General features: G+C 48.2%; 1 protein-coding gene across 1 annotated transcript in view; it reads right to left on the bottom strand.

Moving 5' to 3' along the window:
* AK4 (adenylate kinase 4) overlaps window positions 1–13,902 on the bottom strand; it is a 33,025-nt gene extending 19,123 nt beyond the window's left edge. The window contains exon 1 of the mRNA XM_004588734.4: window positions 13,613–13,902. Within this exon, the coding sequence (XP_004588791.2) occupies window positions 13,613–13,757 (145 nt within the window). The 5' untranslated portion in view covers window positions 13,758–13,902. The remainder of the gene's footprint in view (window positions 1–13,612) is intronic.
* Between the last annotated feature and the right edge of the window lie 880 nt (window positions 13,903–14,782).

Genomic DNA, 14,782 nt, shown 5'->3' with positions numbered 1-14,782 from the left:
GAGCCCAGGGGTGGGGGATCCAGCGACGCTTGGGACACCTGGCCTAGGTCCTTGCTGCCTAATGAAAAACGCAGAGCAGTGGACACAGGCTCCATAGTAAAAGGTGAGTATGGCAGCTCATTGGTTGAAGAAAAACAGACAACATGCTCAGATCGGCAACATTTCAGAACTATGCAAGGTACTCGGACAGAACCCTCAGAACATGTACACATTGAGGCTCTGGGTTGATATGAGGAACCTCATCACTGCGTCCTGGGACGTGTGGAAAGTCATGAGCAATTTTCCCCTTTGTTTCTCCCGCTCCCCTAGAAACAAAAATAGCAAATTTGGAACCAATGAGTACACCCAATTTTCCCTAAACCTCAATCGTTTCCACCCTGATCCACCATGTAATCATTATAAAAAATATAATTAATAATTTTCTTTTACTGAAAAACAGGATTTACAGAGAGACAGAGAGAAAGATCTTCCATCCACTCCCCAAGTGGCCACAATGGTCAGAGCTAAGCCAATCCAAAAACGGGAACCAGAAACTTCTTCCAGGTCTCCCATGTGGGTGCAGGGTCCCAAGGCTTTGGGCCATCAATCATCTGCTACTTTCCCAAGCCACAAGCAGGGAGCTGGATGGGAAGCAGAGCAGCAGAGCAGTCAAAAAAGTTAAGGTTTGGGTTAGGATTAGATGATGGTTTCAGTTATGGTTAGGGTTAGATAGGGTTAAAAGATTAGGTTGTTATTCCTTGGGAGAGGCCTGGATTGAGTTTCCAGCTCCTGGAATGATTCTGGCTAAGGCCCGGCTTGAAGAATAAGCCAGCATAATCCCCCAAATAATATGTTCATTTAGAAGGAACAGATCATGGAGAGCTAATCTGCAATAGTTATTAAAGTCCCACCAAACGTAGCCAGCTGTTAGTGCTGGTCTTTACAATTTCAGAGTCCTGGTGGGAAGCTGACCACTAGAGCTGATACCATGGGCAGAATGGTAAAGTACGGCTATTTTTCTTGGGAGTAAAAGGAGAAGTTGGCAAAGTACAGCCTCTTAACTATTTTCAATTATCTCAAGGGCTAAAAGATTGAAGTTGGACAAATGGGTGACAGTTTACAGATGACAGTTTCAAGGAGTTGGCTTTCATCTCAGGATAAGGAAAAAAATCTTCCAACAATTGGACCTGTCCAGCAATGAATGAGCTGCTGTCCAAGGGCTCTAGCAACTTGGACAGAATCACTTAAATTCCCTTCCAATTCTAAGACAAGAAGAAACAGAATTAACACTCATTATTATGCATAGTGTTTATTTAGCCCCTAAGAATCCTGAAAGATGAGAATGAAACTCTGGCCTCACTAGGAAGGACATCTTGCACTTTTTACTTGCACTTGTTACTTTTTTTTTTAACTAAGTCACTGAAGCTAAGGCAAGTTAAAATTTAACTCACCTTTGGAAAAACCAAGTTGTGCTGCAAAGCAGTAAATATTTTATATCTGTCCTACAAACCATTGTTTATTCTTAACAGCTAACACCTTAGGCAGAAAAAAATTACAGAAGCAGCAATTTAGACAAACAAGCAAAAATCAAATTGGACAATAGCAGCCCAGTACATTCAAGGACCTTTAGAGAAATCTAACCAGTAACACAAAGAAGTAAACTTAAATTCTCCATCTTAAAAAATCTCCATCTTAACAGTAACACAATTTCAATAATCAATTATGGTTCCACATGTCCTTCCAAGTGGTACACACACAGTTTTAACGCAGGTTTGGACACAAGAAAACTCCGAGAGCAGAATGATCCCACAATCAATGTGAGGCTTAATAGCGTGTCCTTGCAGGATGGTACATCACACACACAAGCTCAAAGCCCACTAGATTGTGCCAGTGATTTCATTCAAATCGCCATTCACTGGAGAAATTCATAAACAAAAAATCACAGTATGACAAGCCCAAAGAAGGGACAAAAACCAGAAACACAAACTTCACTTGCCCATCTGACTCTCCCATTAGCTTTCGGAGGATTAGAGGCCCAGCACAATGGCTCAGCGGCTAAATCTTCACCTTTCCTATGCCTGGATCCCATAGTCACTGGTTTATGCCCAGGATGTTCCACTCACTTCCCATCCAGCTCCCTGCTTGTGGCCTGGGAAAGCAGCAGATGGCCCAAAGCCATGCAACCCTACTCATGCATGGAATACCCAGAAGAAGCTTCTGGCTCCTGGCTCCTGGCTCCTGGCTTTGGATCAGCTCACCTCTGGCCATTGCAGTCACTTGAACTATGTAATGATCAAAAACAAAAAATAATTATAAAATATTAAAAGCAATAAAATGGATAGGGGGTCTTAACAGGGATCTGACTGACAAGCGAACTCCAAAGACATACAAATGGCCAACAGACGCAAGAAAGGTGTTTGACATCATTTGCTCTCAGGCAAATGTGAATCAAAGTTATTGTGACATGGCAAGTTATACTCAAGGGTAGCCAAAAAATAAGAAAGAAACACAACGACAATTGTTGGCAATGATGTAAGGAACAGTGGATCCCTCATTCATTGTTAGGAGAAATGTGAAATGGTGCAGCTACTTTGGAACAGTCTGACAATTCTTCAAAGACTGAAAATAGTTAAATGACCCACTAAATTCCACTCCTGAGTAAATACTCAAAAGTAATGAAAACATGAATCCACACAATTTAAATGAATGCCAATACCAGGAAGCAAACTAAGTGTCCATCAACCAGTGAATGGATAAAATAAAGAAAATACAGCATATAAATACAAATTATTTGATAATGAAGGGGAATAAAGTACTAGTGTGGAAACATGTTTGATGTTGCAGGTTAAGACACCAGTCAGGAAACCCACATTTCATATTGGACTGTCTGGGTTTCATTCCTGGCTCTTTGCCCAATTCCAGCTTCCCCTTAATGCAGACCCTCCCCGCAAGGCAGCAACCAGGTCTCAGGAGGTTGGTCCCTGCTTTCACCTGGGAGATGGAGACTGAGCCCTGCCTCCCATCTTTGTGTCCTGCCCTAGCCCAGGTCAGGTCATTGTGGTCCTTTGGAGAGTGAACCAGGGCAGATGAGAGCACATTCTCTGCCATTCATTCTCTCTCCCTCTCAAGCAAATAAGAAATGATGCATTGATGCAAACTACAACCTAAACGAACCTTAATAACATGCTAAGCTGTCGCCTAGTGGCTAAATCCTCACCTTGTTAAGATCCCATATAGGTGCTGGTTCATATCCCAGCTTCTTCACTTCCCATCCAACTCCCTGCTTATTGCAAGAGAAAGGCAGTGGAGGATGATCCAGAACCTTGGGACCCTGTACGCATGTGGGAGACTCAGAAGACGTTCCTGAATTCAGACATGCTCAGCTCCAGCCATTGCAGCCACTTGGGGAATGAACCAGCAGAAGATCTTTTTCTGTCTTTCTCTGTAAACCTTTTAAAAAAGGCTGGGTTCAGCGTGGTGATCTCGTAACTGGAGTCCTCATGTTGCATATGCCAGGATCCCATGTGGGAACTGGTTTGTGTCCTGGCTGCCCCACTTCCCATCCTGTAAGAGGCTCCTCCCACATAAACAGGGTAGAGTCCTTAGAAGCAGTTTCTAGCAGCCTTATGCCCTTCTCCTTGCATCCTTCCACATGAGGACCCACAAGTGTCTAAGGCACCATCTTTGAAAGCACTGGTCCAGCTCAGACATCAAGCCTGCTAGTGCCTTGGTCTTGGACTTCCCAACCTCTAGAACCAAGAGAAACGAACAGCCCCATGTTGGGCACAATCTCAGTATGACAGAGTACCAGACTGCCATGACACAATGGGAAGTGTGACCAAGAAGCCTCAGGTTGGAATGATAGCTGTTTGACCTAAGGCAAGCCACTCACTTTCCTAAGGCCACATACCTATTTATAAATTATTTTTTTTTTTTAAGTTTTTCTTTTTTTTTTTTAAGATTTATTTTATTTTTATTACAAAGTCAGATATACTGAGAGGAGGAGAGATAGAGAGAAAGTGGAGCTGCCGGGATTAGAACCAGCGGCCATATGGGATCAAGGCGAGGACCTTAGCCACTAGGCCACACTGCCGAGCCCATTTATAAATTATTTAACAAGTGCTCAGGAGTGTGGATTACAAGGAATATGCAAATGTTACCCAGATTGTGGCCATCACTTTACCCACCAGAAGCATTACTTATGAGCAAGTCACAAGAATTACAAAGTACAAGGGTCACAGGTTACTGAAGCCCAAAAAGTGCTGATTTCTAGTTTCCAAGGAATCTGATGAGCAGGAGTGACTTTGCATAATCTGACTATTATTTGGCTAAGTTAGGGATACTTGGTGCAGACCCTGCTATTTAGAACAAAAACCTCAGGACTTGTGAGACTGTTAAAATGTAACATCAGGCATCCAAAATTGAACTTCAGAAGTGGTATAAATGAGTCCCTTTGCACTATGTCTTAAAGGCCAACCTGAAAACCTGAACTGAGAAAGCAGAAAAAAGCACAGTGTGACCGACTTCTAAAAGCTTCTACCATCTACCAACGCAAGGCCAGGCTGCAGCAAGGATCCAAGAACTCCACTTCAGTAGGTGGAATATCATCCCTGCTTCCAATAGACATTCTCAGCAGGGAGGTTGATCTAATGCAGAATAGCTGGAACTCCAATATGGAATGTGGCATCCCATAGTGACTTAGCCCACAATATCAGCCCGTTACACATTTTTTTCCATAAATTAAATCGACTTGCTTAATTAAGGGGGTCCATGCAAGGCTAAATTGGCTAATCTGTATGGGTACCAGTTCATGCTCCACTTCCTATTCAGCACCCTGCTTGTGCCCAGGGAAAAAAAGCAGAGCTGCTCAAGTCCTTGGGACCCTGCATCCAGATGGAAAGAAATTCCTAGCTCCTGGTTTTGGATAGGCTCACTGTGTGGGGCTAACATCTCATATGCGGCTCACTTCTGATCCAGCTCTCTGCTTATGGTCTGGGAAGACAGCAGAGCATGGCCAAAGCCATTGTAGCCCTGTACCCATATGGGACAACATACAACAGTGTGATTCATGGAAGGACAGCAAACATAGGATGACAACTGATAGGATATCATTTATATGACAGCATCTGATTGGATATCATTTTTGAGAACAGTTGATTGGATATAGAAAACAAAAAGATAGGGGGCCCGGCACGGTGGCCTAGCAGCTAAAGTCCTCGCCTTGAACGCACCAGGATCCCATATGGGCGCTGGTTCTAATCCCGGCAGCTCCACTTCCCATCCAGCTCCCTGCTTGTGGCCTGGGAAAGCAGTTTTTGACAGCCCAAAGCTTTGGGACCCTGCACCTGCGTGGGAGACCTGGAAGAGGTTCCTGGTTCCCAGCATCGGATCGGCGCAGCACCGGCCCGTTGCGGCTCACTTGGGGAGTGAAACATCGGTTGGAAGATCTTCCTCTCTGTCTCTCCTCCTCTCTGTATATCCGGCTTTCCAATAATAAATCTTTAAAAAAGAAAAAAGAAAAAAAGATAGTTTCAAACAAGGGTGTGAAAACAATTGATGGGTTCTGTAGAAAGGTTTATGGGAACTTCATAAGCTCCTCAACACCTCCTCCCTTATCCTATGTGAGCCTCAGTCACTAATAAACTATCTCACCAACACAGTAGTCCATGTGTGCACCAAAGCCATCGCTGTAGGACAGTGAACAGCTTCAGAATGGCTCAGCTCCAGCCAGTGTGGCCATTTAAGGAGCAAGCCAGCACGTGCCTTTCACGTAAAAAATATAAATGTCTTTAAATATATATAAACACTTCTTTCCAAAAAAAACACAGAAATTCTAAATTTTTCAAAGAAATGTTGCAGCACTGAGCATTCCATGTCCTCACCAGGAACCTACACATGTGAGCCTGTAGGTTTTCATTTTTTGGTTTTAATTCTAAGTTCTTTGGATTTAATAAGCTTGTTAAAGCTATGGATCATTTTTCTACACTTTGAAAAATATTTAGTCATTCTTTGCTTTGCCTGTTAGCAGTACCCATAGCCAACTAGCCACCTTTAACATCCTATTGGAAAAAAGCAAAGACAATAAAAAAACATCCTATTGGATACACGCTAAGGAAACTTCATGGTTTCCTTGGCTCAGTGTGTACATGGGATCTTCAGGCACCCTCACTGTACCTTCTGCTTGTTGTCGCCTGCCTGTGCCAGGACACTGGGCAGATCCTTCAGAGAAGGGACCTTATTTCACCTCACTGTATCCTACCAACCGACACTGTCTGGCACTCAAGGAACTTACACTGTATGGAAGACAGAAAAGCAAGACAGCCAGGGTGGCATGCCTCCTATACCAAGGGCCTGTAAACAACCTCAACTCCCAACCCCAGGGGACCAACTGGGGGATTGGCAGGTCTCAAAATGTAGCCCACTGGATCATGCAGCCTTTTCAAGGAGCTGAGCAGCTAACTACATCTCTTGTGTAGCACAGATAGTCTTCAGATGCTAAAAGCAAAGTCACAAGACATCTGAGGCTGAGAGGAAAACCAGAACCAACCGGAATAAACCACCCACCACTCAGAATGTCTGCATCCTATATGGGAGAGTTCAGTTCAACTCTCCACTATTCTGCTTCCAATGCAGCTCTCTGCTAATGTCCCTGGGAAAGCAGCAGATGATTCAAGCGCTTGGATCCCTGCCACCTACATGGGAGACCTGGATGGGGTTCCAGCCTCCTGCCTTCAGCCTGGCCCAGCCCCAGCAGTTGGAGGCATTTGGAGAGTGAATTAGTAAAAGAAGTCCGTCTCTGTGAGTGCCACTCTACCTTTCAAATAAATAATTATTCAGAGTGGCATTTTACAAAATTTCAAAAACAAATGACAAAAAGCATAATAGAATACATAAACAAGCTAATTATTATCATCAAGTATTATAAATAACTGCATTCCAGTACCTACATTTTTATAGAGCTGGCAATGCAGGTTTGCTAATACAAGTTTGCTGGTACTCAACAGGCTAACAAACCTCCAAAGGCTGGGATGACATATGGGCTTTGGTTCATGTCCTGGCTGCTCCACTTCCCATCCAGCTCCCTACCTGTGACATGGGAAAGCAACGGAGAATGACCCAAGTCCTTGGGATCCTGCACCCACATGATACAGAAGTTCTTGGTTCCTGGCTTCACATTGGACCAGCTTCAACCATTGCCACAATTTCAGAGTAAACCACTGGATGGGTCTGGCACTGTAACCTAGTGACCAAATCCTCCCCTTAGGAGTGCCAGGATCCTATATGGGCTCCAATTCATGTCCCAGATGCTCCACTTCCCATCCAGATCCTTGCTTGTGGCCTGGGAATGACAGCCCAAAGTCTTGGGAGCCTGCGACGCGTGGGAGACCCGACAGAGGCCCCTGGCTTTGGATCAGCACGGCACCAGCCACTGTGGCCACTAGGGGATTGAATTAGCAAATGGAAAAATCTTCCTCTTTCTCTCTGCTACTCTGTATATCCGACTTTCCAATAAAAATGAAATAAATGGAAATGTTTGGCAACTCAAAAAGCACTAAACCAAGTAGTACCTGTAAGCTACCAGAACTTTGGATGTTGCAAGACAACCTTAGAATTTTCTTCATCACCTATTTAGCCCTGTTCCTTTAATTCCTAGGAACCTTCCTGGAAGTCCATTTGCCCCATGATTTATATAAAATGGCACACATAAAAGCACTGATAGGGCCCAGTGTGATAGTCTAAGTGGCTAAAGTCCTGGCGGGCACCAGTTCGTGTCCCAGCTACTCCACTTCCCACCCACCTCTCGGCTTATGGCCTGGGAAAGCAGTAAAGGATGACCCAAAATCTTGGGACCCTGTACCCACATTGGAGACCTGGAGGAAGCTCCTGGCTCCAGATCAGCTCAGCTCTAGCTGTTGCTGATCACTTGGGGAGTAGACCAGAAGATGGAAGATCTTTGTCTCTGCTTTCCTTCTGTCTGTAAATCTGCCTTTCCAATAAGATAAAAACCACTAGTAAACAGCAAATGATGCAAATACTCTAATGCTCTACACAAGAATGATTACACAAAAATGATTATGCAAAGACTCACTCACTCCCCAGGCATATACATCCATGACAGGTTCAGGCTAAATCCTGAAACTCCTCATAGGTCCTTCTCTCTAACCAATTCATGAGTCCAGTTTCTAAAGTGATTACTTACCATTCTCTAGCTCAAGCCCAGTCTACCCATCCACAATGGATTCCCCCATTTCCTTCTGGCTCACTTGGAGCCATTTCTCTAGACAGTACGAAAGAACCAACTTTCAGAAGGGAAATCTATTCATGTCACCACACTGTTCACCGCTCTCCCCGGCTCTGCAGAGTCCTTAGGAATAAAGTGCTAACCAGGATCCCCAAGTTCCCACCTACCAGCCACCTGCTTGTCCTCGGACCTGACATACTTGCCCAACCATTCTGCCCATCCTCAAACATGTGCTTTGCCTGTAGGGGCTCTGCACCTGCCTTTCTTTCTGGAGCAGTGTTTCTACACCATCACATCCCTACTCCTCGTGGCATGAAGGGGCACGCACCTCCCAGGTGCCTTGCCTGACGACACAACTTAGGATTGCCACTTTAACCCTATCACTAACTCATCTCCATTTCATTGTTCCCTATAATGCATTGCTGTTTACTCCACAGGTACTTGTGTTTCTCTCAAATCCTCATAGACTATTTTACCAAAAAAAAAATCAACATTTATGTGTTTAAATCTGCCTTTCAAATAAAATAGACAGATTTCTCATTCAATGGTTGACTCCCTAAATGTCCAAAACAGCTGAAACTGAACCAATTTGAAGCCAGGAGCTTCTTCCAGGTTTTGAATGTGGGAGCATAGTCCTCAGGCTTTGGGCCACTGTCCGCTGCCTTCCCAGGTCACAATCAAGGAATTGAATGAATGGAAAGCACAGCTGTTGGGACACAAACTGGTACCCATATGGGATCCTGGCATTTGCACAGCTAGGATTAGCCAATTGACCCATTGAGCTGCACACCCCTGTTCTCCATAGACTCTAGATAAACACTTGAATATGTGCTCAAAATATATCTGCAGAATGAATCATGGTACAGACAGAAAAACTCGAAATGCTGCAATAAAGGAAAGACGCAGCACGTTTAGCTGTGGTCTGCAACACCGGCATATCATATGGGTACCAGTTCTAGTCCTACCTGCTCTACTTCCAATCCAGCTCCCTGATAATGGCTTGGGAAAGCAGAAGACACCCCAACTGCTTGGGCCCCTGCCACCCAAGTGGGTGACTTGGATGAAGTTCCAGTTCCTGGTTTCAGCCTAGTCCAGACCCTGTCATTGCAAGAGTGAACTGGTAGAAGGAAAATACCTCATTCTCTATTACTCTACCTTTCAAATAATTAGTTTTTAAAAATACAGGAAAACAATATATATATTAATGGGTGGGAAAGTGGTTACCAGATGACATATTAAACTTTTTGGAGTTGAGAGGGACAGAACAAATAAAGTAAAAATAACTTATCAGTTATCAAGCACCAGGATGACATTAGAGGTCATCTTAATTGCTTTCTCAGTGTCTCCTGCCATTTCACTTTCCAAACTTTTCTACAAAGCATGACTTTATAGAAAATCAGGCTAGAGCCAGTGTTGTGGCATAGCTGGTAAAGCCACCACCTTATAAGACCAGCATCCCATGTAGACAGCAGTTTCAGACCCAGCAGTTCCACTTTCTGCCTAGCTCCATGCTAATGTGCCTAGGAAAGCAGCACACAATGCCAAGTGCTGGGGTTCCTGCATCATGTAGGAGATCCAGAAGTTCCAGATCCAGCCACTTTGGCTTTGTCCCATCTATTGCAACCATTCAGAAAGTAATCCAGCAGACAGAAGACTTTTCTCTCATTTGTCTTCCTCTATGTATCTCTTAAAAATTCACACACACGCTACTGTTGTACCAAGGGGGTTGGGCTGCAGCTTCAATGCTGGCACTTCATATGGGAGTGCCAATTTCAGTCCTAGCTGCTCTACTTCCAATCCAGCTCCCTGTTCAAAGAGCAAAGGATGTACAAGTACTTGTGCCCCTGCCAGCCACAAGGGAGACCAATGTTGTACCATTGTGGCCATTTGGGAAGTGAACTGGCAGAAGATATCTCCACTTTCAAATTAGATAAGAAAACTCTCAAAAAATCCAAACAAATAACAAGAGGATGTAAATGGCCCTTTGGACTGGAGGAAGACCTCAAAACCAGTGACAGCCTGCTTAACCTGGGTTATATCAGGCTCGCGAGCAAGGTGTGGGAAGAAATGAAGGGAATGGAGAATACAGCATGTTCCAAACATCCTGTAACAAGCCATGATCCTATATGATGTACAAGGTTAACTACTTCAGGTTGTTTTAGAGACAATCCCAAACTCTCAGCTTTTCTAATAAACTCTCCAGGCTCCAGCTCACAGAAATTTTCATCTTACATAAAACGCACATTTATACTTCATGAGTATAGAAAGGGAGGAAAAAAGTTGAGCCTTCTAAACAAGGTCATCTTTTTCAGAACAGTGCAGCTCAGCCCATAGTTTAAGTGCCAGTCCCATCTGCAAAACCCCATGAGAGCTGCTGTTAATGTTAATTAATGGCAAGATCATGTTTGTTCTTAAACATGTTTGTCCCAGTCAGATTCCCCTTGGAAATCTGCCCATCTTCCCGCAATGAGATAGAAGCTTCAGTATAGAATGTGACTTCAACACTATTTGCCCAACCCTTACAACAGGATTTTACTGTCCCGCAAATAGGACACTATTTCTCATGACAAAGCACAGACCCAGCCCGCAGCCTTCCCTTCACTCCTGCACTGTGAAAGAGAACCATTCTACCACACCAAGCATGCAGGAATCCTATATGGGCACCAGTTTAAATCCTAGCTGCTCCATTTCCCATCCAGCTCAAGGCCTTGGGACTCTGCATCTGCATGGAAGACCCAGAGGTTCCTGGCTGTTGGCTTCACACTGGCTCAGCTCTGTCCATTGCAGCCACTTAGGGAGTGAACCAGCCGATGGAAGATCTTTAAAAAGAGAGAAAACCAGAGCCAAACTTGTAGGGGTGGGCTTGCAAATAAGGTATTTGATAAGCCTCAGCCTGCATTGCTCCAGACCAGTAGGAAGAGCCCATGGTGATAGCTTTCAGAAAGCTAATCCCAAATCATAGCTAAGTACAAACTTTGGCCATAAATCAGAACTAATTAAGCAGAATGGATTCTGTTGCTGCTATCTGACTTCTTGGAAATAAGTAGACATAACTAATGACCCATGTCATTAATAGCATTTTACTGTTATGCACCAGGTATGTACCAAGAGCCTGGCGGCAGACACAAATCCGAGTATGGTATAGGTAGAAGGGACTTCCAGGGACATAGGATTGCCTTAAATATTGTAGTCCCCAACCCCTGGAACACTGTGACACAGGACAGAGGATCAGCAAACACCTTCTGGATGAATTAGACATCTGCAACACCAGCTTACAGCTGCGGGCAAGGGCAGCAACAGCGCCCACAGGTGTGAAGGGAGGATACCTCCTGCCAGGGCAAGCACAATGACACTGAGGCTACCCAATCTGGAAGGAGCAGCCACTGCCTGGTGCGGGGAAGACAGCCTTGCCGACTGGAGCCTGCCCAAATGCAGGCTGCAGCAGATGGCCAGATCTGCTCTCCCATTCCAGTCCCACCCAGGTTCCACACCCTGGGGCTTTGCCCTCCTCCAAACCTTCCACCAGAAAAACCTGGGTACAAAAGGGTGAAGGAGCTTCTCCACCAGGAAACTGCCTCAAAGCAAACAGTAGGCGACAGGCAGGGAAATAACTAACACAGAATGCTTTCTTAGGTAGCAGCAGAAACTACTCCAAGAACGGCCCCCACGCCCGAGAAACACACCACAACCCTGTGTCTCTGCCTTTTCCCTGACACAATTTTTAAAGCGCCTCATGAAAAAACTTAGTTCCCAACAAAGAATTGCTAAGCATTTCACAGTCCCTTCTTATACCAGGGTTGAAAAAGGAGGGGAGGGCAGAAAAAGATGATGATGGTGGTGATGCCCTCCGAAAGAGAACGGAAACTAGAATTCACAAGAGGAAAAGATTAAGGAAACAAGGAAACACAGCAAGGGAAAAAGTTTAAAAAAAAAAAACCACACCAAAGTGAGCCATTTCGCACCACACTCTATACAGGGGAAGGCACCACAGTATCAGGGCAAGGATGGACAGTGTGAAAGCCTCCAGCCCAGAAGGCAGCAAGCCACCAAGCCAGGTGTGGAGAGCACTGGTGGGGGCTCCCAGCTCCCGCCCAACGTGCAACCTAGAGCTGAGAGCCAGCCTTCCCTCCCAGGCACCTCTGCCACAAACCGCATTCCAGATATTGAAAGCATACCACGCTTGTGAATGAGGCATTTAAGTTAAAAGAACGTAAACCATCCCCACCCCAGATAACAGCCACAGGCAGAGAAAACTCCAGCTACAGCCAGGTGACTTCTGTGCCATGGCTGGGGGCAGGGGGCAAGTTAGCCCTTTACAACCTGCTTGTAGAGATTCTTAGTTTACCAGTACCGTCCGCCATCCACCCCTCCAAACTAATGTGGTGCGTCTAAAATGTAGATCACTGCGTAACTGGCCCCTACTGGGCAACAAGCCCCCTCCCTCAATCCCTGAACGCCAAAGGGCCCCTTGTGCAATAAGAAGTTTTCCATAAAGGAGTCACTGATGGCCAGCATCTGCGTCCCAGAAGCGTCAGGGGCCTCCAAGCAGCACATGGCCATCCCTCGCAGACTGGTGTGAGCGTGGACCAGCAGGAGGGACTGGCGGGATACAGTCAGCTAGCGCCATCAGGGTGACCCTCACATCCCCAACTCGGCCAGGCTGGCCAAGCGAGGCTGCTCAAGATGCCAGCGAGCGCCAGCAAGGCTGGATGGGAAATGTAATTCGTCAGGATGAGCTTCCCCCTACTTTCCCACTCCCCACTGCTCCCCGGCCAAGCCCCGGCTGGGGGAAGCGCCAGTCGACGGGGAGTTTGCCATGGAAGACGCTGATCACAAACCGGCCTTCCAAAGCCACCCGGTGCTCTGCTCCCGAGATAGCACAGAGAAGCTGCAGGGGTGCGTGGCTGAGAGCCTAGGCACCTCAGGTTTCCCAGCGCGCCGCCCGGCCAGACTCCCACAGGTGGGCGGCGATATGCTCCCCCCGCCCCCAACTCCGGGAATCGCGCGGGGGTGGGGGACGCAGGGCCAGGGTGCTGGGGAAGGGGGAAGGGTTCGGTAGCCCAGTGCAGCTCGCTCGCTGGCTCGGCCCCAAGGTCTCCGGGCCGCGGCCCACCGCCTCCCCGTAGGAGGAGTCCAGCCGAGACAGCAGCTGCAGGCACCTCCCATCGCGCTCCCCGCCAGCTCGCCCTCACCCCCGGCGCGGTTAAGCCGCGCGGCCGCGGCCGCCAGCTGCATGCGCCCCGGCACGTAGGAGCCTGCACGCCCGCACGCGGGCGGGGGAAGGGCGCGGCAGAGCGCGCAGCCCCGGCCTGGGCGCCTGGGCCGAGCCTCTCCCCGGCCTAAGCTCCCGCTGCGCCTCGTTCCCGGGCCTTCGCACACGCAGCCCCTTACCGGTGTTAGTCTTGATGTTCTCCCGCAAGAAGTGGCCGCTGGAGAGGTGCTGCAGGCCAAAGTTCTGGGCAATCATCTGGCACACGGTGCCTTTCCCCGAGCCGGGCGGCCCGAGGATGACTGCTCGCAGGAGTTTAGAAGCCATTGCCTCGATGAGGAGCAGACCCTGGCAGGAGATCCGCGAACTTTCTTGCTCGACCCTCTCTGGTCGCGAGGGAACTCTCAGGCCGCCCCTACAGAGGGGGAAGCAGAGACTTTTAAGCCAGCCCCTCCCCTCCGCCCCACGCCTGGAGCGACTCGAAGGCGGAGACGCCTTAGCTACACCTCCCCGCCCTCGCACCCTCCCGCAGCCTGTCCTGAGGGCTCGGGCCCCCGCCCCTCGGGGTCGGCCTTTGGAGGTCTGACGCGGCGGTCCGACTTGTCCCGCCACGGTCCTGGAAGGTTCTGGTGACCGGGCATCCAGTCTGGCCAGGGGAACCGGCGTCGGGCTCACCCCAAAGCGCGCCCCCGCCATGCCACGCACCTGGTGACCTGCTGGCTGAGCCTCTGAGCGGTCCCCGCACGTGGGCTGCCTGTAGCTCGCGTCTCGGCCCCTTCCCGGCCGCTGTCACGGCCCCGTTGCCGTAGTGGCCCCTGCTGCCCGCTGCCCACGCGCGCTCCGAGGGGCCACCTCCGCCCAGCGCTGGCAGATGCGCGCGGAGCCTGGGTCCAGTCTGTCCAGCAGAAGCAATCAGACTCGCACCTCAGCAGCAAGCGGCACCCCCCCACACAAGCCTTCCAGCACGGGGAAGCTGGGCGGCGCCGCCTCCGCCCGCCCAGCCTCGGAGCCCCGCTGGCCGCGCGGGACCCGTGCCTTACGTAAGCCCTGAGACCTGCTCCCACGCCACCCGCCGGCCGGGACCCACGTGCTCCCCGCGCCCCAGTGCGGGATGATGAGGCGAAGGGACGCGAGGGGGGGAATCTTGTATTTTTGTGACCTCCCAGGGCCGAGGTTTACAGCGCAAGGAAAGGAAAAATACCACTTGTTGAGCACCTACTAAGCGTCAAGTTCTTGGCTGCGTGATTTCATTATGCAACCACCTTGCCAGGTACAAGAAAGAGGCCAGGAGTGTGACTATCGCTTAGCCGATGGGTGCGTGCAGCGCTGTCCAGTCGGCAGCTTTCTCTTAG

The sequence above is a fragment of the Ochotona princeps genome, chromosome 2 (genome assembly GCF_030435755.1).
Source record: "Ochotona princeps isolate mOchPri1 chromosome 2, mOchPri1.hap1, whole genome shotgun sequence".
Taxonomy (NCBI): Eukaryota; Metazoa; Chordata; class Mammalia; order Lagomorpha; family Ochotonidae; genus Ochotona; species Ochotona princeps.
Note: the sequence above shows the minus strand (reverse complement) of the source record. Positions and strands in the feature narration are given on the sequence as shown.